This window comes from Pelobates fuscus, chromosome 11 (assembly GCF_036172605.1).
Source record: "Pelobates fuscus isolate aPelFus1 chromosome 11, aPelFus1.pri, whole genome shotgun sequence".
Classification (NCBI taxonomy): Eukaryota; Metazoa; Chordata; class Amphibia; order Anura; family Pelobatidae; genus Pelobates; species Pelobates fuscus.
In genome coordinates, this window is record NC_086327.1 from 5,527,008 (window position 1) to 5,551,029 (window position 24,022).

The window sequence follows — 24,022 nt, forward strand, 5'->3', positions numbered from 1 at the left end:
TCATACTGGCACTTTCCCTTTCACGTTTACCTGGCACAGTAACAGCCATGAATGGTCACACATACCTTGGTATATTCTGGTAATTATAATCGCGAACACATATATGCTCTATACTGGGGGAAATATTATCATGAATTTCTTACAATTTGTATCCCCATTAATATAACGTTTAGAAACAGCCATACAGGTTCCCTGCCATTCTCCAACCCTGATAAATTTATTCCACCTCACTTGCCCTGGTTACTGCTAGCTGGCCCACAAAGAGAGATTGATACTTTAATTACCAGAATTTCCAATGGGTGTCCAGTTAATTCAGCACATGCAGGGCACTGGGCAATAGCAATAATACGTGATACCCCACACTGGGGCATTTATTAGCTGGTCACTGCTTATGTACGTACATCTATAGTGTGGCATTTGTCCCATTTCTTTAGCTTTTAGCATTTTCTCCAGCTTCCTATTAATATCCTATAGACTGGCATTTTACAGTGGGGAACTTGACCAACTCCTCATTAATACCCTATAATGGGAAACTTTTCAGCTCATGTGCCCAGCTCAGTCTTTATACTCTTAGCCACAGGAGACCATTGTCCTTATCTCTTCCTTTCCCCCCCTCTTTTGGAATACTCCCAGGGAGCAGTTTGTTTTCTTCTCCCATAAAAGCCCACAGACCTCCCCAAATTTTGACTTTTACTTTCTTATTCTCCCCCCCCCCCCCCCCTTCATGTCCTTCGCTAAATAGATACCCCACAGGCACTTACTTTTGTCCTCCATTTGGAAATACTACTCCTCGCAGTGCACAGTGACCAATGTCTTCCTCTGCTCACCAGTGTATGTCTCCCTCTCGCCTTCCTGTCTCCTGGCTCTCAGACCCTTTCCCCTGAGCTCCGCGCGCAAAATGCCTGCCCACGGTCGAGCATCCGTGATGTCATTAGCAGGCGACCAAGCAGGTGCTGATTCTCAGCCCAACTCTCCCACCAGGTAGCAGCAAGATGTGGGATTCACACTCAGTATACATCAGCAGGGGTCGGACAGAGCAGCCTGTAGTTCAGCCACTGGCTGCAAAGTAGGCACCTGCCATCTGGGATCAGCCCTGTAGCTGTCGTTTTTTAAATGATTCAGGGTGGCCTGGGGGGCAGTTGCCTCCCTGCCCCCCCAGGCAGGCCCGCCCTTGGCTGCAGGGTTCAGTATTTTGTCTGGAGAGCTGCAGAGTTCAGTCTATGGAGAGCTGCAGAGTTCAGTGTTCAGTCTATGGAGAGCTGCAGAGTTCAGTGTTCAGTCTATGGAGAGCTGCAGAGTTCAGTGTTCAGTCTATGGAGAGCTGCAGAGTTCAGTGTTCAGTCTATGGAGAGCTGCAGAGTTCAGTGTTCAGTCTATGGAGAGCTGCAGAGTTCAGTGTTCAGTCTATGGAGAGCTGCAGAGTTCAGTGTTCAGTCTATGGAGAGCTGCAGAGTTCAGTGTTCAGTCTATGGAGAGCTGCAGGGGTCAGTGCTCAGTCTATGGAGAGCTGCAGGGGTCAGTATTTAGTAGTTGGTGAACTGCATGATAAAACCCATGTTTTGATAAAATATAAAATTCAGGAAAATCTCTTTTTCTATCACCCTAAGCTTTCTAATGAGACCAATGGATGGTGAGTCGGATTTCATTTCTTGTCTGATCTCTTATAGATAAAGGAATTGGTGCAGTTGTAGCACGCTGGGAAGGACAGGCTCACACCATGGCACTTGCTAAGGTGAAAGTGGAGAAGACAGGTGAGAGATCCCAACGTTGAAGGAGTTATTCGCTAAACTGTGAGCTTTGAAGATGCTGCCTTTTATATTCAGATTGTACCAAATCACTACGCGCTCCCATGTGCAGTGCTTATCTCTCATTTTAGCTCTTAGTATTTAGTTTGATGGGTATTTTTCCTGTGTGAAATTAATATATTATCTCCTGTCTCTCGTTCTTCACGATGTATATTAGATCTGGAGGCAGAGATTGCCCGGAGCCGACTTGATGCCGTCTTACAGGGACTCCTGGACAAGAGTGATATGGACCGGTAAGTTAACCATCGGTTACTGTCGATATATAAAATCTTTAAGTGAATTGCGCATCTATAGGCTTTGGCTAACTTTTAGACTATCTTCATACAGGGTTAGGTCCAAATGGATTAAATTTATACTACACACCAGTGGCGTCTCTAGGATTCATTTTAAGGGAGGGCACATGGTGGGCCAGGGACAAAAAGTAGGGTGGCACTTTTAACCGTGCCCTCGCCGCAGTTTGACCCTGCTGCAGGTTAAGCCCCGCCCCAATGTGTTTTTTTTTTTTTTAAATAATCCCTGGTGGAGGATTCATTATTTTCCACCAAGGATTATTAAAAAAAACAAAAACACATTTCCCTTGATACAGTGCCATAGTTAGCACTGTATCCATTGTGGCAGGATGGCCAGGCTCTTCACAATAAACTTCAAATGCAACAGTCAGGATAAAATAGTACTGCAGTTTGTCACTTTCCACAATATATACAAGGTTGTGCTCTTCCACAAAATAAAACAAAAAGAAAATAAATCCTACTCCAACTTGGAGACTTACTAAACAACAGTGTTACTAACTACCCAACTGGGCAGCTAATCTGGTTCCCAGTTTTAGACAAAATGAAATACAGCACTTTAAGCAGGTTTCACACAGTACCTTTTTCTCAAAATCTCAGGCTTAACTGCCTCCTCTCTCCCAGCTGTTAGACTCTCTGATGTCTTCAGAGGCTGACCTTTTAAAACCCTAGTGCTGGTTAATTACATGCACCTGGTTGTTAACATTCAAGGGGTGACTCCCACCCATTAACTCCATCATGCTGGGAATAGAGAGCGCTCCAATCTATTACTAACATAAAAAGCCTCTCTGACCCTGCCACACCATATACACAGTCCATATACACACAGACACACAGACTGCTGAGTCCATACACACACACACACACACACACAGACTGCTGAGTCCATACACACACACAGACTGCTGAGTCCATACACACACACAGACTGCTGAGTCCATACACACACACAGACTGCTGAGTCCATACACACACACACACAGACTGCCGAGTCCATACACACACACGGACTGCTGAGTCCAGAGACACACACACAGACTGCTGAGTCCATACACACACACAGACACACACAGACTGCTGAGTCCATACACACACACAGACACACACAGACTGCTGAGTCCATACACACAGACACACACAGACTCCCGAGTCCATACACACACACACAGACTGCTGAGTCCATACACACACACACAGACTGCCGAGTCCATACACACACACAGACTGCCGAGTCCATACACACACACACACACACACACACAGACTGCTGAGTCCATACACACACACAGACTGCCGAGTCCATACACCCACTCACAGACTGCCGAGTCCATACACACACACACACACACACAGACTGCTGAGTCCACACACCCACTCACAGACTGCCGAGTCCATACACACACACAAACTGCTGAGTCCATACACACACACACAGACTGCTGAGTCCATACAGACACACAGACTGCTGAGTACACACACACACCCATACAGACTGCTGAGTCCACACACCCACACACACACACACAAGTTCCTCACTAGGAGACAGACAGACACACACACACACAAGCATTTCAAGCCCACCTGTCACTGAAGGTTGTTGCTGGGTAGTCAGACACCAATCTTCTGACCTTCCCAACAGCAGCAAGGTCTGCTGCTTAACGGCAGGGGCAGGGCTTATGAGCAGGGGGCGGGGCCTGTGCCGGGAAGCCTGTCATTGCCCCATCATCTCTCCACAGACAATACCCAGCACTTCATTCCCTCGGGCTGTAATAGACTGTTACAGTCCAAGGGAATAGAATTTAATAACATGGCCAGCAAGTTGCCAGCATTTGGGGGGGGGCACATTAGGATCTAGGAGGGGCCATGGCCCCCTCTGGCCTTACCCTAATGACGCCACTGCCATACCCCTAAAGTAGTTTATCATGTTAAAGTGTTTTATGTGTGCAGATTTGATCCTTTTTTCCCATTTTATGAAAAGTGCAGATTTCAATAGAAATTTACACATTTCTAAATTAACCTGGTTACACCCTTCTGGCTGTCAATCAGACAGACAGTCCTGTTGCTTCCTGGTTTGGTTAGATCAGTGGAGATAAACCCGAGGCAGCAATTGCCCAGAGCACCTGCCTTGCAAAGACTTCTCACTGAGCTGCATTGGGATGTCTGTGATTGGACAGCAACAGAAGGTCTGGGCTTGCAAAGACTGTAGACAAGAGTTCTCCAGCCCCTGTGTCATGCCGCCCGCCCATACTAAGGGTAATGCCATCGATCTCCTACCTTTTAGGTCTTCGCCCGCCCAGTCTGCTCATACCCGGCCGGCACGTCTCGGTCCGGCAGCATTCCCACGTGGTGATGGGAATGCCGACAATCAATCACCCATAGTGGTGGCTCCTCTCTCAGCGGCTGGGTCTGTAATCATTAAAGACGCCGGCCGCTGCAACTGTGAATAACTTAAGGGTTTCCTATTTAACCCTTAAAGGGCCAGACCATTAATTATCATGTGGTTGTGTTACACACATAGCCATGATCACATGTTTCCCTACAGCCTATCAGGGAACATCTTAAGCTATGTAAGCCTATTTTGTCAATTTCTCTGTGCCCTGTCGTGGTTTCCATATTGGTTATCCGAGAGCGCGTTCCTTGTATTGATTCCTGTGTATTTGACCTTGGCTTCCCTTTTGACTATCCAATCTCTGTATTTCTTGACCTTTGGCTTGGCTCCTGACTATTCTGATATCTTCATTCCTTGACCCGTGGCTTGTTCATCGTTTACGTTATTTCTACTTCTTGTCTTTTCCCTGTCTTGTGGCTACTTACCTTTATACGTTAAATCCGGCCATTCTAAGGTCCGGTAATACGTCTTAGGTATTTCCTTATTATCTACTTTAGTTCTGCGTGTTGGGCATCTCTAGTAATCTTGTAAGTGTGTATTTTTCAGGATTTCAAAATGAGTTTCCCAGTTTTTTTTTTTTTGTTTTTTTTTAATTCTTTATTTTTGCTGTGCACATAGTTATTGCAAGCTGGAACAAGGTGCCCCGAAAGCAGTCCTCAGGCGTTATCCTCGCTAAACATGCGGGATAAGATATTAACAGGCACAATTTTATGTGATTTTTAGCTTAAGTACATATTTTAAAAGTAGATTTACATTGTAATAAAACTTGGTCAGTGTTTATTATCAATCGCGTCAGTACTATTTTCAGTCGCTTTACTGCTGTTATCAGTCGCATCAATACTGTGATCAGTCGCTTTACTACTGTGATCAGTCGCTTTACTACTGGTATCAGTCGCTTTACTACTGGTATCAGTCGCTTTACTACTGGTATCAGTCGCTTTACTACTGGTATCAGTTGCTTTACTACTGGTATCAGTCGCTTTACTACTGGTATCCGTCGCTTTACTACTGGTATCCGTCGCTTTACTACTATTATCCGTCGCTTTACTACTATTATCCGTCGCTGTAGTGTTATCAGTAGTGTTTACTACTGATATCAATCGCATCAACACTGTGATCAGTTGCTTTACTACTATTATCACTCGTTTTAGTACTATTGTCAGTCGCTGTAGTGTTATCACCCTGGCCATTCCAAGCCACCTGTACTGCCCCAGTGGGGAGCTATCTATGTGGTGGTCCTGCAGGGGGAGTCCCACTACTGACCGATACCTGCTCTGCTCGTGCTGTGTAGCAGGTCAGTGTCCACCAGAGCAGGCATCATAACGTGGAGTTCTGTCCAACCATACTGCGCTGTAAGTTTTTGGTGGTGTTCTCTGGGGCTGCAGCTGCGTTTCAGTGTGCTTGTCCCTTAGTCCTCTGGGTCAGCCGGGGTGGGAAGCTTGGTGTCTTCTTGGTGTCATCCGGGAAGCTTGGGGTTTTCATTTCATGGGCCTTTTTGTTGCAGGCTGGATAGGAGGCGAGCAGGAGATCCATCCTGGTGTTGGGGCACCATGTTCCGCTCGGTCCTTGTGGTCTTTCAAGCCTTGGTGTGCGGTCTGTTGCACCGTGCGGTCTGTTAATGAGGCACATGTGTGACAGGATTGTTGCCTGGGGGTTCGGGAGCCCTCAGGGACCTCCGCAGTGGCAGCTCCAGCTGTGTGGCATTGTGCCACCGTGTCGGCACGCTTCAGAGGGATCACCATCTCGGTCGAAGAATCACTGTGCAGCTGTCGGCCATTTTAAGGGTACCGCGTGCGAACCTCCTATCTGCAGCTTCGGGCCGCCCAGGTGAGATGCATAGATGGTAGCCTGCCTGGTGGGGACCGGGATGACCCCCCCGGCCCACAGGGGGGGGGGAAACGGGTCCGGGCAGGCGCCAGGCGAATGGTGGTTCTCTGTAGTCAGGACAGAGGGTGAGGCAGCGGCCGTCCGACCCACTCTCCCCCCGGGTAGGCCTCAATCTCCGAGTCCCAGAGTCTCTTACCAGGACCTAGAGCCACCCTGCAGAGGGGGCTCCAGCTGCACCGGGACACTCCAGGACCTCATGCCACGGACCCACGGGTCAATACAGGCTAGGTAAGGTGGGTATATACCCTAATTTTGTCAGTTCCTCGGGAGCCCTTGTGATATGCGGCCTGCTGGCATGGCCGCCCGGCCCCGCCCCCGAGTTTCCCAGTTTTAACATCATTGTCCAAAAAGGGGGAACAAAAATCTTCATGTGATATGTGCTTTCTGAAGGCTGATTTGGTTTAAATGTTGGAATTCCCTGTGAATTCACCATGGATTCCAGACCGTTCACACTTTAATAAATAAGCTGTTAGTATTTATATCAGAAGGTGTGATCTTTGTGTCTTTTTCTAGGGAGCAGATAGATGATGAGGTTGGGAAAGCGTCTGGAGATCTTCACTGCAAGTAAGACATTTGTTTTCTGTGAATGGTCCGATAATCTGTTTATAATGAGGTAAAGGAAAATGATTCTACTTAAAGCGGCTCTGACCGCCCCAAACAAAACTGAGTATTTCATAAAAATAAATCTTTGTAAACTGCTCACCGTGATTGTGCTGGGATGTCACTGGAAAATCTATCATAAGACAAATTAGGGACCACTGTGTCTTGTGCAGCACAGTGCTGACCTGGGCTCCCCCAAATGGACTGTAAGGGATAGCTTCAGGTACAACCTACCTTCGCCTGCAGCCCTCGGCCAAACACACTAAGAGATCATGTGACCATTGGGGATCTTTGCAAAATATATGCTAAGACCCCAGAAGGTTAGAGATCTGCTTTAACCAGTCATTTATTTATATTGTTTTTTTTTTTATGACTTTAATGATTAATCTTTAACTTGCAGTTTTTCCTTGCTTAGTAGTAGATATTCATTTTCCAGCTTGAAATGTTTTTTTTTAGCATTTCTTTTATTTCCCATCTTTGTGTTTATTCCACAATAATCCACAGCATGCACCAGCCCTCCCTTTCCTGATAGGTTGCACTTTGTATTAATTGGTGAGACGCTGGTCTGTAAATAACACAGTAGGGGAAGGGGCCAACAGTGTGTGCCCACTTTAGGCACCCAGACCACTTCAACTTAATGAAGTGGTCTGGGTGCCAGGTCCATATCGGGTTAACTCTGCCTGCTCTAAATTTTTACATATGGGTTAATTCAGCCTCTAGTGGCTGTCTCATTGACAGCCGATAGAGGCACTTCCGCGCTTCTTACTGATTTTCACAGTGAGAAGACACCAGCGTCCATAGGAAAGCATTGAGAATGCTTTCCTTTGGACTGGCTGAATGTGCGCGCGGCTCTTGCCGCGCATGCACATTCAGCCGATGACGACCGGAGGAGGAGGAGAGTCCCCAGCGCCAAGGGAGCCCGGCGCTGGAGAAAGGTAAGGATTTAACCCCTTCCTCCCCCTTCAGCCCGGCGGGCACCCTCAGGGCACTATAGTGCCAGTAAAACGAGTTTGTTTTCCTGGCACTATATTGGTCCTTTAAGCATTATTTCCCAAAATTCACTTCCAGCCAAAGACCATGAGAATTGTGAAACACACCGTCCCACCATGCTCAAAACATGACAAGTGTGTGGACATCTTTTTTTTAATAGTGCACAAATGCGTAAAGATAATTTGTGGACTGGACGATTTCCCTATTTTCTGGGAATTAATTGCAACTATTTTGGAAAATACAAAACAAGCACAATGGATGGAGCAATACTAGTCCTCTCTTCTCAATGGAAGTTCTGTGGAGACAGAGGGGTATACACAATAGTGCAGATGGCTATTCACAGATAAAAATAGGCAATAGATGAAAACACTCACAAAATTAGAGCCAATTGAACCTGGCTCTGGTGTCAATGGCTTCAGGATCTTTTAGGGGTGATCCAAATCCCTCTGTGGGTGTTTTGGATATCCAAGGATGGTTTCGTATTCCACCATAAACTGCAAGGGATTCAGCTTGATTGAAAATAAAATACAATTTATTGGTACATTTAAAAATAAAGTATAACTTTGGAAAGATAAGTTAAGGTAAGAGCCAAAACGCGTTTCGCCTCTGTGGCTTCCTCAGTTGGAAGAGGCGAAACGCGTTTTGGCTATTACCTTAACTTATCTTTCCAAAGTTATACTTTATTTTTAAATAAAGTTCTCCACAGAACTTCCATTGAGAAGAGAGGACTAGTATTGCTCCATCCATTGTGCTTGTTTTGTATGTATATTACAGTGTTGGTATAGGGGATCCTACACGGGTGTTTTAGTCACTATTTAGCCGTACCATTTATATTTGTTTTGTATTTTGGAAAATAACCTGTTTCAGTAGTAAATGGCAGATAGCGTTGACTTTTTATATTCTTCTTTCTTGCAGAGATTCATCTCCCAGTGCCGGTGGGAAAAGGTAAAAGGTTCAATGGGTTTAGCAGAACACAGGTCCTCGGCACGGATTGGTACTTTGATCCACACTGTAATTAGGGTCTGATAATGCACCAGCAATTTATTTTAGTAAAATATAATGCTAAACTGCTTTCAGAAGACACTAATGTTGCAAAATGTTAACAAATAGGTCACCCTGTTGTTACAAAATGTTAGATGTTGCTGTTATTTATAGAGGCCTGCCTAATTAACCCCATGGAATCCCGAGGTTAATAAAATGGCTGGAAAGATTTTTTTAAAAGCAGAACCCAAGGTAATTATTTAAATAGTCTCAGCTTTAACAGTTTATCTTTAGATTACTCCATGTTAGTTGTGACTGTGGCCCTAGTAAAGGATGAACTTTGTCAGGGGTTTAATCTGACAATAAATAACGTTATTCAAACAGGTAACTGAACACAATACACAGAAAAATCTTCTTTACAGCTCAGAAAGCGGTGTCTCCATTGCTCCAGTAAAATTAAAACATTGCTAGTTTCAGCATGTTCGAACCAACAACAGCAATCACAAAAAATGGTTAAAAATTCAATGATAAAGTTACAATGGCAAATATGCCCAAGGATTCTTATTGAGAGATAAGCAGCTGCCCAAAGGAACACAAGCTGAAGGTCATCCCTAACATTCCAGTCCTCCCCCTAGGCCCCAACCGGTTTCCAGCTCAGTGGTGGAAAAAACTAAATGGATGTGAAAAACTAAAATGGCTTCCACAGTTTATAGCAGATCTATGTCTTGCCTTGATTTTCGTGAGTTCAACACTACTACACCACTGGCCAGACTTAACACCTGGGTGGTCCAGGGCACACTTCACAGGGGGCGAGTTAGCACTCAACAATGGCTAGTGAGCAAGTGGGAATTTTGAGCCCTGATTTTTAGCATCCACATAGTATTTAGAGTAATTTATACCAGGAAATTACCATTTAGCTCAGGGCTAGATATTCTATAATCTCAATGCTTCCGCGTGACCTCCCCTACACTGTCAATACTTCTAAAGCACATTTTCTCCTCCATCTAGGCCTTCGGGGAGGCTCTCTCAGCACCGGCGGAAGAAGAGGAAAGAAGAAGATGGCATCACAGAGGGCAGCCAGCCGAAAGCTAGTAAGGACACAGACTAAACAGAATCAGTATACCAAGTCCATCAGCTATATTTCCTTCAGAGAGCATCACACAGTTTCAGAGGGGATTGAAAGGCCACATCAATTTCTAGTTAGTCACAAGCATCACTTTATTAGAGTTCTTCGGGTTTATATAATACAGAGAGAGAATTGTGGGCTCTAAAATTGGACATTGAGCTGTAACATTCCGTTGGTTTCTATCTTGTAAAGAATAATCCCTAGTGCTTAATAAACTCATCCACTTTTCCAGACATGTGTATTATTCGGCTCTTTGACCGGAGTGTGGATTTGGCAAAATTTTCCGAGGATACGCCCCTCTATCCAGTTTGTCGAGCTTGGCTGCGGAATACCCCGACAGTGAGAGCACTCGAACAGCCCCAAACACCACCACCAGCAGAAGAGGTGACCTAACCACGTCCTTGTTAAAAACATTAACACTTCAAGGGAAAATACATGACACTGATTTTTTTTGAGGAAGAGGGAGAATATTTTAACCCCTTAGTAAAATCTTAGATTTACTCTAGTATGCTGCTACTGACTCTGCCCCTGATCTGCCAGCTTGGCTGACATCATCAGAAGTGTTGATCTAAGCTAATCACAATGCTTTCCCATAGGATTGGCTGAGACTGCCAAGGGTCAGAGCCAGCACAAGCCAAACACAGCCCTGTGAACAGAGGTGTAACTAGAAACCACGGGGCACCGGAGCGTTTAACACACTGTCATGTAGACACACACATACATACAGACAGACATACAAACATGCACACACTTACATACATACACACAGACATGTAGATACACACACATACATACAGAGACACCTACAGACAGACACACACATGTAAAATGTTTGTCACCCTCCTGTTTCCTACCTTTTATATGGAGGATGACTTCCTTGGGGTCCAGTGGTGGTTCAGCCTGATGGGAGTCAGAGTTTCCACTCTGACTCACTCCTCTTTTCCTCCCGCACGGCTCCCAGTGTTTGCTGGGAGGAAGTAACAGGGGCAGTCACTTACTCCCTGCGCACTGCGGCACTTTAAGAGTGCGACCAGGCCCCCTTGTAATATTTTGCCACAGGGTGGCCCTAACAGGAATGGCCACTCAATAGGCCCCTGAATGTGCGGTCCCAGCCAGGGCTGCAACACATGGCGGTGGGCACACGGTCGCAGGGCGCCTGCGACCACGGTAGTTCCGCCACTGCCTGTGAATCAATGCACCTCTATGAGGAAAGTTAAAGGACCACTATAGTGCCAGGAAAACAAACTCGTTTTCCTTGCACTATAGTGTTAATAGGTCCCCCCCACCCTCATGCCCCCCTCCCACCAGGTTCTAGGGGGAGGAAGGGGTTAAACGCTTACCTTTCTCCAGCGCCGTGCTCCCTCGGTGCTGGGGACTCTCCTCACTCTACCGACGTCATACGCTGAATGCACATGCGCGGCAAGACCCGCGCGCGCATTCAGTCAGTCCATAGGAAAACATTCCTCAATGCTTTCCTATGGACGCTGGCGTCTTCTCACTGTGAAAATCACAGTGCGAAGCGTGGAAGCGCCTCTAGCGGCTGTCAATAAGACAGCTACTAGAGGCTGGATTAACCCCAATGTAAACATAGCAGTTTCTCTGAAACTGCTATGCTTACAGCAGGCAGGGCTAACCCTAGATGGACCTGGCACCCAGACCACTTCATTGAGCTGAAGTGGTCTGGTTGCCTATAGTGGTCCTTTAAGTGTCTCCAGGCACAGGGTGGAGTCACTGAATGTCAGTCACACTGTGCAGCATAACCCAAGGAAGTACCTCTTGCAGCCTTCTGAGGAGTGTCCAGTGTATCCCTAGGATGTAATGTAAAGACTGCATTTTCTCCTAAAAGACAGTGTTTACAGCAAAAAGCCTGACGTGAATGATTCTACTCACCAGAACAAATCCAATAAACTGTAGTTGTTCTGGTGACTATAATGTCCATTTAAAGGCGCAGATTCTAACAAGCTAAAAATGCTTAAAGAAATAATGCAATTCTTGTTTTAAGTGTAAATCCCAACTGTCATGTTACAAAAATGTTATTAATTGGAGAAAATATTTGATTATTTCTACTTATGCAGGTTGAAGGAGTTAATGGAAGCACCCAAAATTTGTACCAGTTACCCCCACCTTTGCCATGCCCAGTCACAGAGGATGGAGAGCCCATTAACTTGAGGATACCCTCTCCCCTTCGAGAAGATAGCGAACCCCTCAATCTGAACATGGTAAGGGCTATAATAACATGTTTTTCAAATGTCCAAATATTCTGATTACGTCCACACAGCCTTCTCCATCCCATCCTGTAACCTGATCTCTGAGTGTGATTCCTTGCAGCCTCCAAACCTAACGCCCAGCATGTCCACGTTAATTAACCAGAATATGGAGCGATGGAAGAAGATCCGTCAGAGGTACAAGAGAAAGATGCTTTCGTTGCAGATTTAACTTCATGTTTAATGGGGGATGTTATAATAGAAGTATAAAGGAATTTGAAAACAATGGATGCAGGATTTGAGAGTGGGAGGCTTAGAGGTAATCGGAAGAAATGCCAATACAAAAGCCTTCCAGTGGAAGCAGTAACAGTGATATAGAAAGGGTAGTAGATACCTGGAATAGCCTTCCAATGGAAGCAGTAAGAGTGATATAGAAAAGGGTAGTAGATACCTGGAATAGCCTTCCAGTGGGATCAGTAACGGTGATATAGAAAGGGTAGTAGATACCTGGAATAGCCTTCCAGTGGGAACAGTAACAGTGATATAGAAAGGGTAGTAGATACCTGGAATAGCCTTCCAGTGGGAACAGTAACGGTGATATAGAAAGGGTAGTAGATACCTGGAATAGCCTTCCAGTGGGAACAGTAACAGTGATATAGAAAGGGTAGTAGATACCTGGAATAGCCTTCCAGTGGGAACAGTAACGGTGATATAGAAAGGGTAGTAGATACCTGGAATAGCCTTCCAATGGAAGCAGTAAGAGTGATACATAAAGGGTAGTAGATACCTGGAATAGCCTTCCAGTGGGAACAGTAACAGTGATATAGAAAGGGTAGTAGATACCTGGAATAGCCTTCCAGTGGGAACAGTAACGGTGATATAGAAAGGGTAGCAGATACCTGGAATAGCCTTCCAGTGGGAACAGTAACGGTGATATAGAAAGGGTAGTAGATACCTGGAATAGCCTTCCTGTGGAAGCAGTAACAGTGATATAGAAAGGGTAGTAGATACCTGGAATAGCCTTCCAATGGAAGCAGTAAGAGTGATATAGAAAAGGGTAGTAGATACCTGGAATAGCCTTCCAGTGGGAACAGTAACGGTGATATAGAAAGGGTAGTAGATACCTGGAATAGCCTTCCAGTGGAAGCAGTAACAGTGATATAGAAAGGGTAGTAGATACCTGGAATAGCCTTCCAGTGGGAGCAGTAACAGTGATATAGAAAGGGTTGTAGATACCTGGAATAGCCTTCCAGTGGGATCAGTAACAGTGATATAGAAAGGGTAGTAGATACCTGGAATAGCCTTCCAGTGGGAGCAGTAACAGTGATATAGAAAGGGTAGCAGATACCTGGAATAGCCTTCCAGTGGGAACAGTAACAGTGATATAGAAAGGGTAGTAGATCTTGAATAGCCTTCCAGTGGGATCAGTAACGGTGATATAGAAAGGGTAGTAGATACCTGAAATAGCCTTCCAGTGGGAACAGTAACGGTGATATAGAAAGGGTAGTAGATACATGGAATAGCCTTCCAGTGGGAGCAGTAACAGTGATATAGAAAGGGTAGTAGATACCTTGAATAGCCTTCCAGTGGGATCAGTAACGGTGATATAGAAAGGGTAGTAGATACGTGGAATGGACTACGAATGGAAGCAGTAAAGGCTAACACAGTAAAGGTATTAAATGGTTGGGATATGTATTTGGCTATCTGTAAACACAAATTAGCAAATATTGATCTGATTTTTCATAATGAGGCGAAGTAGATGGGCTCTGATCTGCTGTCTCTGTCTTGGTTGTTGTTCATCTGGGAGTGTTTGATGCAGGAATGGACTTTATAACTGCAGACATAAAGCTGGAGACCCACCATTGAAATTATTGCAATCTCCAACTATGTGTTTACATTACTGAACAGAAACAAATGTATGTATGCATGTCATTGGACCGTAAAGTTTAGGAAGGAGGGACATTAACCTGAAAATTTATTCTGATAAAATTTTGAGCATATAAAGTTTACAGCATATTAATGAAACCATAAACCTATCTGCATTAAGGTTGTATTGGTGCCAAGAATATCCCTTTAATGGCTTTGCTTATAGGAAAGATGATTCTGTGTGAGTCAGTAATCAGAGAAGTGGACCCGCTGTGTGTTTGTTGCTGTAGCGTAATATGTCTAGGAGACACAAGTATAGCTATATATCTGTCGTCTTTATTGCAGGTGGAAAGATTCTTCATACCGCAACCAACAGCGCTATAGCCAGAGCATGAAAATCCTGAAGGAGATGTACGAATGCCAGTAAACGTTCCTCCACGCCATTCGCTTTCCGACAGTCAGATCCTGTTACAGTGGGTACACGTCATTGGCAGGATAGGGGCCATGGGTTTCTACAGTTTTAACAGATTGCATTTAATTTCCCCATAAAAGTTATTCTGGTAACATCCTGCAGTTATTTGGAATAGGTGTTTTTGTTAATATTAATGAGTTGGTAGATACAGGACACAAGGATCAGGAACTGGATGAATTAACTTTCCTGCATATTATTTAGTTATTAACGTTCTGGATCTTTGAAATCCCAATTTTATTGTTTTATTCTTTTAAGCTGACATTCATTTAACCAATAAGAATTTTTAATTTGTACTTTAAACTAGAATTCGTTTTAACAAGGATTTTATATTTTTATTAAAATGCAAATAAAACCGTTTTCATGTTAAACCCACCCTTACAGTGTTCGAGGTGCTTGGAGTGTTACTTAAAACATATAAAGTTTGGGTCATAAAATGAATGTTATACAGAATTCACACATCTGAATAGCTGATTTTAAAGTCACTGGATGGTATCGATCTGAGTTCTATGCGCTCATTCGTTTGTAATAACAGATCTACCTTAAGTAAATATGATAAATGCTAATCCGAACTAAATTCAGAATTAGTTGAATAATATACAAAATCCCTGATAGATCCAGACGATTCTTGGTGATGTAGGAGATCAGTGGGAGCTGTAGACAGTCGATTCTTGGTGATGTAGGGGGTCAGTGGGAGCTGTACATAGATGGTTCTTGGTAATGTAGGGGGCCAGTGGGAGCTGTACATAGATGGTTCTTGGTAATGCAGGGGGCCAGTGGGAGCTGTACGTAGATGGTTCTTGGTGATGTAGGAAGTCAGTGGAAGCTGTAGATAGATGGTTGTTGGTAATGTAGGGGGTCAGTGGGAGCTGTAGATAGATAGTTATTGGTGATGTAGGGGGTCAGTGGGAGCTGTAGATAGTTCTTGGTGATGTAGGAGGTCAGTGGAAGCTGTAGATAGATGGTTGTTGGTAATGTAGGGGGTCAGTGGGAGCTGTAGATAGATGGTTCTTGGTGATGTAGGGGGTCAGTGGGAGCTGTAGATAGATGGTTCTTGGTGATGTAGGAGGTCAGTGGAAGCTGAAGATAGATGGTTCTTGGTGATGTGGGAGGTGTAGATAGATGGTTCTTAATGATGTAGGGGTTCAGTGGGAGCTGTAGATAGATGGTTCTTGGTGATGTAGGAGGTCAGTGGAAGCTGTACATAGACGGTTCTTGGTGATGTAGGGGGTCAGTGGGAGCTGTAGATAGATGGTTCTTGGTGATGTAGAAGGTCAGTGGGAGCTGTAGATAGATGGTTATTAATGATGTAGGGGGTCAGTGGGAGCTGTAGATAGATGGTTCTTGGTGTTGTAGGAGGTCAGTGGAAGCTGTAGATAGATGGTTCTTGGTGATGTAGGGGGTCAGTGGGATTAGTAGATAGACGGTTCTTAATGATGTAGGGGGTCAGTGGAAGCTGTAGATAGATGGTTCTTGGTGATGTTGGGTGTCAGTGAGAGCTGTAGACAAATGGTTCTTGGTGATGTTGGGTGTCAGTGAGAGCTGTAGACAGACGGTTGCTGACGCGGTAGATGGGCTTTTAAAGGAGTTTCAGGAATTGCATAATTCTAGTTTTTAGTGGTAACTGACACTTGGTCTAAACTCTCTCATTTCTCTTTTCTGGTGATGGGCACGCTCCTCTCTTCAGGTTTGCTGCTGTCAGTAACCGGAGCGAGGATGGACAGGAGTCCTTCTGCAGAAAGAGCTGAGGTTAATGCTGCTGGGTTCACGGTTGAGGGGATCTTGTACCGCCGGTGAAATTCCCGAGAGATGAAGCCATGTTCATCCTGTACACGGACAGAAAAAATGAGATCCTTACTAAGCAGACTAGGGCAGACTCGCCCCTAACAGAGCTATATGCACATTACGTCACATGACTGCTATGTGCGCATTTCGTCACATGACGGCTATATGCACTTTACGTCACATGGCTGCTATATACACTTAAATTATTACCTGGCGCTCCTCGTGCTTCGCGTGGACCTCCACGTAGTCTCCCACCACCTTCACATTGAGCTCCTCGGGAGCAAAATGTTTTACATCCAACAGAACAGAGAACTGATCCTTATCCAGCTTTACCTGAGCAGAGATAGGGAGAGAGAGAGAAAGAGAACTCACTGACGGCACTGCTGGCAGAGAGAGAGAGAACTCACTGACTGGGCACTGCTGGCAGAGACTGGGCATTGCTGGAAGAGAGAAAAATCATTGACTGGGCTCTGCTGGCAGAGAGAGAACTCACTGACTGGTCACTGCTGGCAGAGAGAGAGCTCACTGACTGGGCACTGCTGGCAGAGAGAGAGAGAACTCACTGACTGGGCACAGCTGGCAGAGAGAGAGAGAGAACTTACTGACTGGGAACAGCTGGCAGAGAGAGAACTCACTGACTGGGCACTGCTGGCAGAGAGAGAGAACTCACTGACTGGGCACTGCTGGCAGGGGGAGAACTCACTGACTGGGCACTGCTGGCAGAGAGAGAACTCACTGACTGGGCACTGCTGGCAGAGAGAGAGAGAGAACTCACTGACTGGTCACTGCTGGCAGAGAGAGAGAGAGAGAACTCACTGACTGGTCACTGCTGGCAGAGAGAGAGCTCACTGACTGGGCACTGCTGGCAGAGAGAGAACTCACTGACTGGTCACTGCTGGCAGAGAGAGAGAGAGAACTCACTGACTGGGCACAGCTGGCAGAGAGAGAACTCACTGACTGGGCACTGCTGGCAGAGAGAGAACTCACTGACTGGGCACTGCTGGCAGAGAGAGAGAACGCACTGACTGGGCACTGCTGGCAGAGAGAGAGAACGCACTGACTGGGCACTGCTGGCAGAGAGAGAGAACGCACTGACTGGGCACTGCTGGCAGAGAGAGAGAACGCACTGACTGGGTACAGCTGGCAGAGAGAGCGAACTCACTGACTGGGCACAGCTGGCAGAGAGAGAGAGAACTCACTGACTGGGCACAGCTGGCAGAGAGAGAGAGAGAACTCACTGACTGGGCACAGCTGGCAGAGAGAGAACTCACTGACTGGGCACTGATGGCAGAGGGAGGGAGCACTGGGGAGGGCAGTAGCAATCAGTCAGCCAGTGCTCGATTAGTCAGTCAGGGTATCAGCGGGCATGGAACACGACATTTTAATAATAAGCTGGTGGGAAATCCCCTAGATTTGATTTTGTTTAACTTTTTTTTCTCTGTCTAATGTTGACATCCCTGGAACTGGATACCCCGAATTCCTTTATTTACCCCAATACCCAATTAACTTGTTAAATCAAATACCCTGTGTCCAAATGAAAACCAGGTAAATGCACCTGATGAGTCCTTTATCTAACACTGAATGGGGTTATTGTGTAATATCAGGGAGACCGCGAGATTGCTTTATTTCAGTGTTACCTTTCTAACCATAAAACCTAACTCTGACATCAGAACCATCTTCTACAAAGGCATGGACAGGGCATCTCATGCAAATTACCATTTTCATTGACCTTTCGTCTCTCTGTCATAGCGAAATGTTCTCGTTTTCCCCCTTTTTTTTGTTCCCCACGTGTTAGAGAAGCAGTGACGTATTGAAACGGAAGGGGAACGAAATCCTGCGAAACATTCCAAAACAAATAACACAAATACAGGGTTATTCGCTGAAGTCAGAATTTAAAGTGATTTTCAGATTTAAGGTAAAAATAGCCCAAACCAAAAAACATTCTCTGAGCCAGCTATGCTTTGAGTTTGGCTAGTCTGCTCGGAAAATGTAATATTCACTTTAAATTCTCACTTTAGTAAATAACCCTAACACCATTCCAAAATCCTCCAAATCAGCTATTTGGCTATAAATTCCGACTTCAATAAATAAACCCATGGGGATAGCGGTTTTACTGTCAGAGCAAACTAATTTTACTGAATCCAAAAATGCGAATAACACAAGATAACATATTCTGGCTTCAAAATCTACTCTTATCACAACGTGATGATAAAAGAGATGTTTTGATTCCCCAATCTGTGTCCCATTCTCCTATCACCCGGTGTGCCCTGTCCTCGCTGTACATCGCTACAAAGCTTGTTGGCGCTATTTAAACAACGGATAAGACAGACACACAGACAGCCTGCTGCTCTGACCTCAGACAGTCCGGCTTCACTTGGCTGCGTGAGGCTGGGAGAGTGGCAGTAATAGGGGTTAAGGCCCAAGGGCATCGTAGGGAAAAGTTCAGACTCCAGAACCCCTTCTCCAAACCTCTGTCCCAGTATGCGACTGGGGAAGAATGGGGCAGCCATGACTGGGCGACGCATCCAGGGGTGATGGACTGTGATATCCATAGTGAATAGCAATGTATATCCCAGGCACAGAGTGAGAATTCACAGCGCTGGGCCCCTTATATAGAACTCCAGAGGACACCCCCACCAACCCAGCTTGATAGAATGCACTAGAAATGGACAGACGCTTCCAGCAACAGAATGGAAAATATCCAGAGTTATGGGGGGGAGAGCAGGGAGGGGGAGATGATAAGATGAGACAAAAATAGACAGAAAAAGGCGAGAGAGATATAGAGACTGAAAGTGCTTGTGGAGGGGCAATGGGTGATAATACTGATTTACAAAAAGGGAGCAGTAAAGGCTAACAGTGATATAGAAAGGGTAGTAGATACCTGGAATAGCCTTCCAGTGGGAGCAGTAACTGTGATATAGAAAGGGTAGTAGATACATGGAATAGCCTTCCAGTGGGAGCAGTAACAGTGATATAGAAAGGGTAGTAGATACCTGGAATAGCCTTCCAGTGGGAGCAGTAACTGTGATATAGAAAGGGTAGTAGATACATGGAATAGCCTTCCAGTGGGAGCAGTAGCAGTGATATAGAAAGGGTAGTAGATACATGGAATAGCCTTCCAGTGGGAGCAGTAACAGTGATATAGAAAGGGAAGTAGATACCTGGAATAGCCTTCCAGTGGGAGCAGTAACTGTGATATAGAAAGGGTAGTAGATACATGGAATAGCCTTCCAGTAGGAGCAGTAACAGTGATATAGAAAGGGTAGTAGATACCTGGAATAGCCTTCCAGTGGGAGCAGTAACTGTGATATAGAAAGGGTAGTAGATACATGGAATAGCCTTCCAGTGGGAGCAGTAACAGTGATATAGAAAGGGTAGTAGATACCTGGAATAGCCTTCCAGTGGGAGCAGTAACAGTGATATAGAAAGGGTAGTAGATACCTGGAATAGCCTTCCAGTGGGAGCAGTAACAGTGATATAGAAAGGGTAGCAGATACATGGAATAGCCTTCCAGTGGGATCAGTAACAGTGATATAGAAAGGGTAGTAGATACCTGGAATCGCCTTCCAGTGGGAGCAGTAACAGTGATATAGAAAGGGTAGTAGATACCTGGAATAGCCTTCCAGTGGGAGCAGTAACAGTGATATAGAAAGGGTAGCAGATACATGGAATAGCCTTCCAGTGGGATCAGTAACAGTGATATAGAAAGGGTAGTAGATACCTGGAATAGCCTTCCAGTGGGAGCAGTAACAGTGATATAGAAAGGGTAGTAGATACATGGAATAGCCTCCCAGTGGGAGCAGTAACAGTGCTATAGAAAGGGTAGTAGATACCTGGAATAGCTTTCCAGTGTGAGCAGTAACAGTGATATAGAAAGGGTAGGAAATACCTGGGAAAGCCTCCTAATGGGAGCAGTAATGGCTAACCGTGATATAGAAAGGGTAGTAAATACCTGGAATAGCCTTCCTGTGGGATCAGTAACAGTGATATATATAGAAAGGGTAGTAGGTACCTGGAATAGCCTTCCTGTGGGATCAGTAACAGTGATATAGAAAGGGTAGTAGATACCTGGAATAGCCTTCCAGTGGGAGCAGTAACAGTGATATAGAAAGGGTAGTAGATACCTGGAATAGCCTTCCAGTGGGAGCAGTAACAGTGATATAGAAAGGGTAGTAGATACATGGAATAGCCTCCCAGTGGGAGCAGTAACAGTGCTATAGAAAGGGTAGTAGATACCTGGAATAGCCTTCCAGTGGGAGCAGTAACAGTGCTATAGAAAGGGTAGTAGATACCGGGAATAGACTTCCAGTGGGAGCAGTACCAGTGATATAGAAAGGGTAGTAGATACCAGGAATAGCCTTCCAGTGGGAGCAGTAACGGCGCTATAGAAAGGGTAGTAGATACCTTGAATAGCCTTCCAGTGGGAGCAGTACCAGGCTGGGATGTGGTGAATACTATAATATTTGACTAATAAGAATAATAAGTTGGAGGTTTTATAATGGACCATTAGATAGGAAATTGGTTTGTAGTTTCCAAAAATATTGACATTTATACAATTCTGAATAATAGTGGATTCCATTAATAATTGACTACTTAGTGCAAAGCTTAATATGGACTCTGGTTATTTGCTTCTGTCAATGTGTTATTAATTAGAAGTGGATATATGGGGTGATAATGGATTGAAGAATGCTTTAGATGTGGATAAGGCTCGAACCATGATCAGTGTGATTTCAGTTTGCAGTCTGTCTCTGTGCACTGATAGTGCTTGCTGCTCACCAAAGCTTACTGTAAATGTGAGATACATTGTGTTTATTACGACAACTAAATAGCAATATTTCTCTCATTAGGCAGTTTACCTGTGATCACTCACATCGATGACTATAGCCCTTCGGTTTATGGTATACCGGGTGGTCCATCACTAAAAGGCGATTCTTAAAATGTAAAATTTTCAAAATAAAACATAATAAAGTAGCACTGTTGTGAAAAGCCTAAAACAAAATCAGTTTATAAAGGCATATTCTACAGGATGAAAAGGCTGGTTTTCTGATGCCATTTAATCCGACTAAGTTTGGTGTTTCTACATGTTAGGGCACCAAGGGGTTAATGCAGCAGCTGTGTATGTGCTATGTTTTGTTTGCCAATACTGGGTATCCGATATCATCACAGACACCAGATGCCCTAAGCATGAGCCACGGTTTATTAATATCTGCCAGCACCCTGTCTGTCTGTCTGTACTCAGCTCAACATGTAGCCCCGTCTACACCCTGTCTGCCTGTACTCAGCTCAACATGTAGCCCTGTCTGTCTGTACTCAGCACATCACGTAGCCCCGTCTACACCCTGTCTGTCTGTACTCAGCACATCATGTAGCCCCGTCTACACCCTGTCTGTCTGTACTCAGCACATCACGTAGCCCCGTCTACACCCTGTCTGTCTGTACTCAGCTCAACATATAGCCCTGTCTACACCCTGTCTGTCTGTACTCAGCTCAACATGTAGCCCCGTCTACACCCTGTCTGTCAGTACTCAGCTCAACATGTAGCCCCGTCTACACCCTGTCTGTCTGTACTCAGCTCAACATGTAGCCCCGTCTGTCTGTACTCAGCACATCATGTAGCCCCGTCTACACCCTGTCTGTCTGTACTCAGCACATCATGTAGCCCCGTCTACACCCTGTCTGTCTGTACTCAGCTCAACATGTAGCCCCGTCTACACCCTGTCTGTCTGTACTCAGCTCAACATGTAGCCCCGTCTGTCTGTACTCAGCACATCATGTAGCCCCGTCTACACCCTGTCTGTCTGTATTCAGCACATCATGTAGCCCCGTCTACACCCCGTCTGTCTGTACTCAGCACATCATGTAGCCCCGTCTACACCCTGTCTGTCTGTACTCAGCACATCATGTAGCCCCGTCTACACCCTGTCTGTCTGTACTCAGCTCAACATGTAGCCCCGTCTACACCCTGTCTGTCTGTACTCAGCACATCATGTAGCCCCGTCTACACCCTGTCTGTCTGTACTCAGCTCAACATGTAGCCCCGTCTACACCCTGTCTGTCTGTACTCAGCTCAACATGTAGCCCCGTCTACACCCTGTCTGTCTGTACTCAGCTCAACATATAACCCTGTCTACACCCTGTCTGTCTGTACTCAGCTCAACATGTAGCCCCGTCTACACCCTGTCTGTCTGTATTCAGCACATCATGTAGCCCCGTCTACACCCTGTCTGTCTGTACTCAGCACATCATGTAGCCCCGTCTACAACCTGTCTGTACTCAGCACATCATGTAGCCCCGTCTACACCCTGTCTGTCTGTATTCAGCACATCATGTAGCCCCGTCTACACCCTGTCTGTCTGTATTCAGCACATCATGTAGCCCCGTCTACACCCTGTTTGTCTGTACTCCGCACATCACGTTGCCCGTCTACACTCTGTCTGTCTGTATTCAGCTCAACATGTAGCCCTGTCTACACTCTGTCTGTCTGTACTTAGTACATCATGTAGCCCTGTCAGCACTCTGTCTGCCTGTACTCCGCACATCACGTTGCCCGTCAGCACTCTGTCTGCCGGTACTCAGTACATCATGTAGCCCAGTCAGCACCCCGTCTGTACTCAACACATCATGTAGACCCTTCTACACCCTGTCTGTCTATACTCCGCTTAGCATGACTCCCGTCAGCACCCTGTCTGCCTGTACTCAGCTAAACTTGTGGCCACCACAGGTAAAGGAGAGTTCATGGGTTGAAGACACTTAGATAAGTTCCTGTAGAGGGAGACTGGGAGAAACTGATTAAACTGATAAACAACTGGGATTAATGCTAATCTGCGCACAGTAAATTAATAGTAGGGGAGTCAGAGGGGATATTAAAAAAACAAAAACAACAGAGAACCATCAGGTTGGGACAGGGCATCAGCAATGCAAAAGGAAAATTCGATTGTAAGCTCTTGTGAGAGCTGGTGTTTTTGACACATTTTCCCATTCTATTAATGATGTGATTTCAGAACATGGGGTAGATCTAACTTTCCTAAAATGCAAGATGCGAGTGATAGGATTTGTAGCAGATACCATCACTCACAGCAAATGCATGGTGGTAGATGGGGCATTACCTGAACCCCCACCTATTCTGCTACAACTCCTATCACTCACAGCAAATGCATGGTGGTAGATGGGGCATATCCTGAACCCCCACCTATTCTGCTACAACTCCTATCGCTCACAGCAAATGCATGGTGGTATATGGGGCATTTCCTGAACCTCCACCTATTTTGCTACAACTCCTATCACTCACAGTCAAGTCTAATGCTGTCTGTCTGTATTTGATAGAATGTGGTAAAAGGTGGCCAGTCTTTATAACTGCATTATAAATTACAGGGGACCGAGGTTCACGTTACTGGAAAAACTCAGTAAACCTCACAGTAACATGAGGATATTTGGCACCGCGACCAAGTCGTCTGAGTAAGGGGATCTTGGTACAGCCTGACACTGACTCTATATAACAGTTCATAGTTTGGAAATCCCAAAATAGCCCACCCTTCTAATGCAGGCTCATCAGAGAGAAAGGCCAAGCTCAGGAAGCAGAGCTGATAGGAAGTTACTAAACCAAAGCATAAAAGAAGACAATGATAAGAAGATA

General features: G+C 45.4%; 3 protein-coding genes across 3 annotated transcripts in view; 1 reads left to right on the forward strand and 2 right to left on the reverse strand.

Moving 5' to 3' along the window:
• Nucleotides 1-2,715, reverse strand: part of PROSER3 (proline and serine rich 3) — a 24,201-nt gene extending 21,486 nt beyond the window's left edge. Inside the window, exon 1 of the mRNA XM_063436320.1 lies at nt 2,674-2,715. The gene's annotated coding sequence lies outside the window, so the exon portion shown is untranslated. The remainder of the gene's footprint in view (nt 1-2,673) is intronic.
• Nucleotides 1-14,749, forward strand: part of LIN37 (lin-37 DREAM MuvB core complex component) — a 16,539-nt gene extending 1,790 nt beyond the window's left edge. Inside the window, exons 2-10 of the mRNA XM_063436321.1 lie at nt 1,668-1,751; nt 1,963-2,038; nt 6,882-6,932; nt 8,874-8,903; nt 9,948-10,030; nt 10,298-10,449; nt 12,141-12,284; nt 12,394-12,467; nt 14,481-14,749. Of these exons, the coding sequence (XP_063292391.1) occupies nt 1,718-1,751; nt 1,963-2,038; nt 6,882-6,932; nt 8,874-8,903; nt 9,948-10,030; nt 10,298-10,449; nt 12,141-12,284; nt 12,394-12,467; nt 14,481-14,562 (726 nt within the window). The 5' untranslated portion in view covers nt 1,668-1,717 and the 3' untranslated portion in view covers nt 14,563-14,749. The remainder of the gene's footprint in view (nt 1-1,667; nt 1,752-1,962; nt 2,039-6,881; nt 6,933-8,873; nt 8,904-9,947; nt 10,031-10,297; nt 10,450-12,140; nt 12,285-12,393; nt 12,468-14,480) is intronic.
• A 77-nt stretch (nt 14,750-14,826) lies between these two features.
• Nucleotides 14,827-18,993, reverse strand: HSPB6 (heat shock protein family B (small) member 6). The gene is made up of 3 exons (XM_063436322.1): nt 18,744-18,993; nt 16,600-16,722; nt 14,827-16,430 (listed from the first exon to the last, which is right to left on the reverse strand). The coding sequence occupies exons 1-3, from the start codon at nt 18,939-18,941 to the stop codon at nt 16,251-16,253; spliced, it is 501 nt and encodes a 166-aa protein (XP_063292392.1). The 5' UTR covers nt 18,942-18,993; the 3' UTR covers nt 14,827-16,250.
• Between the last annotated feature and the right edge of the window lie 5,029 nt (nt 18,994-24,022).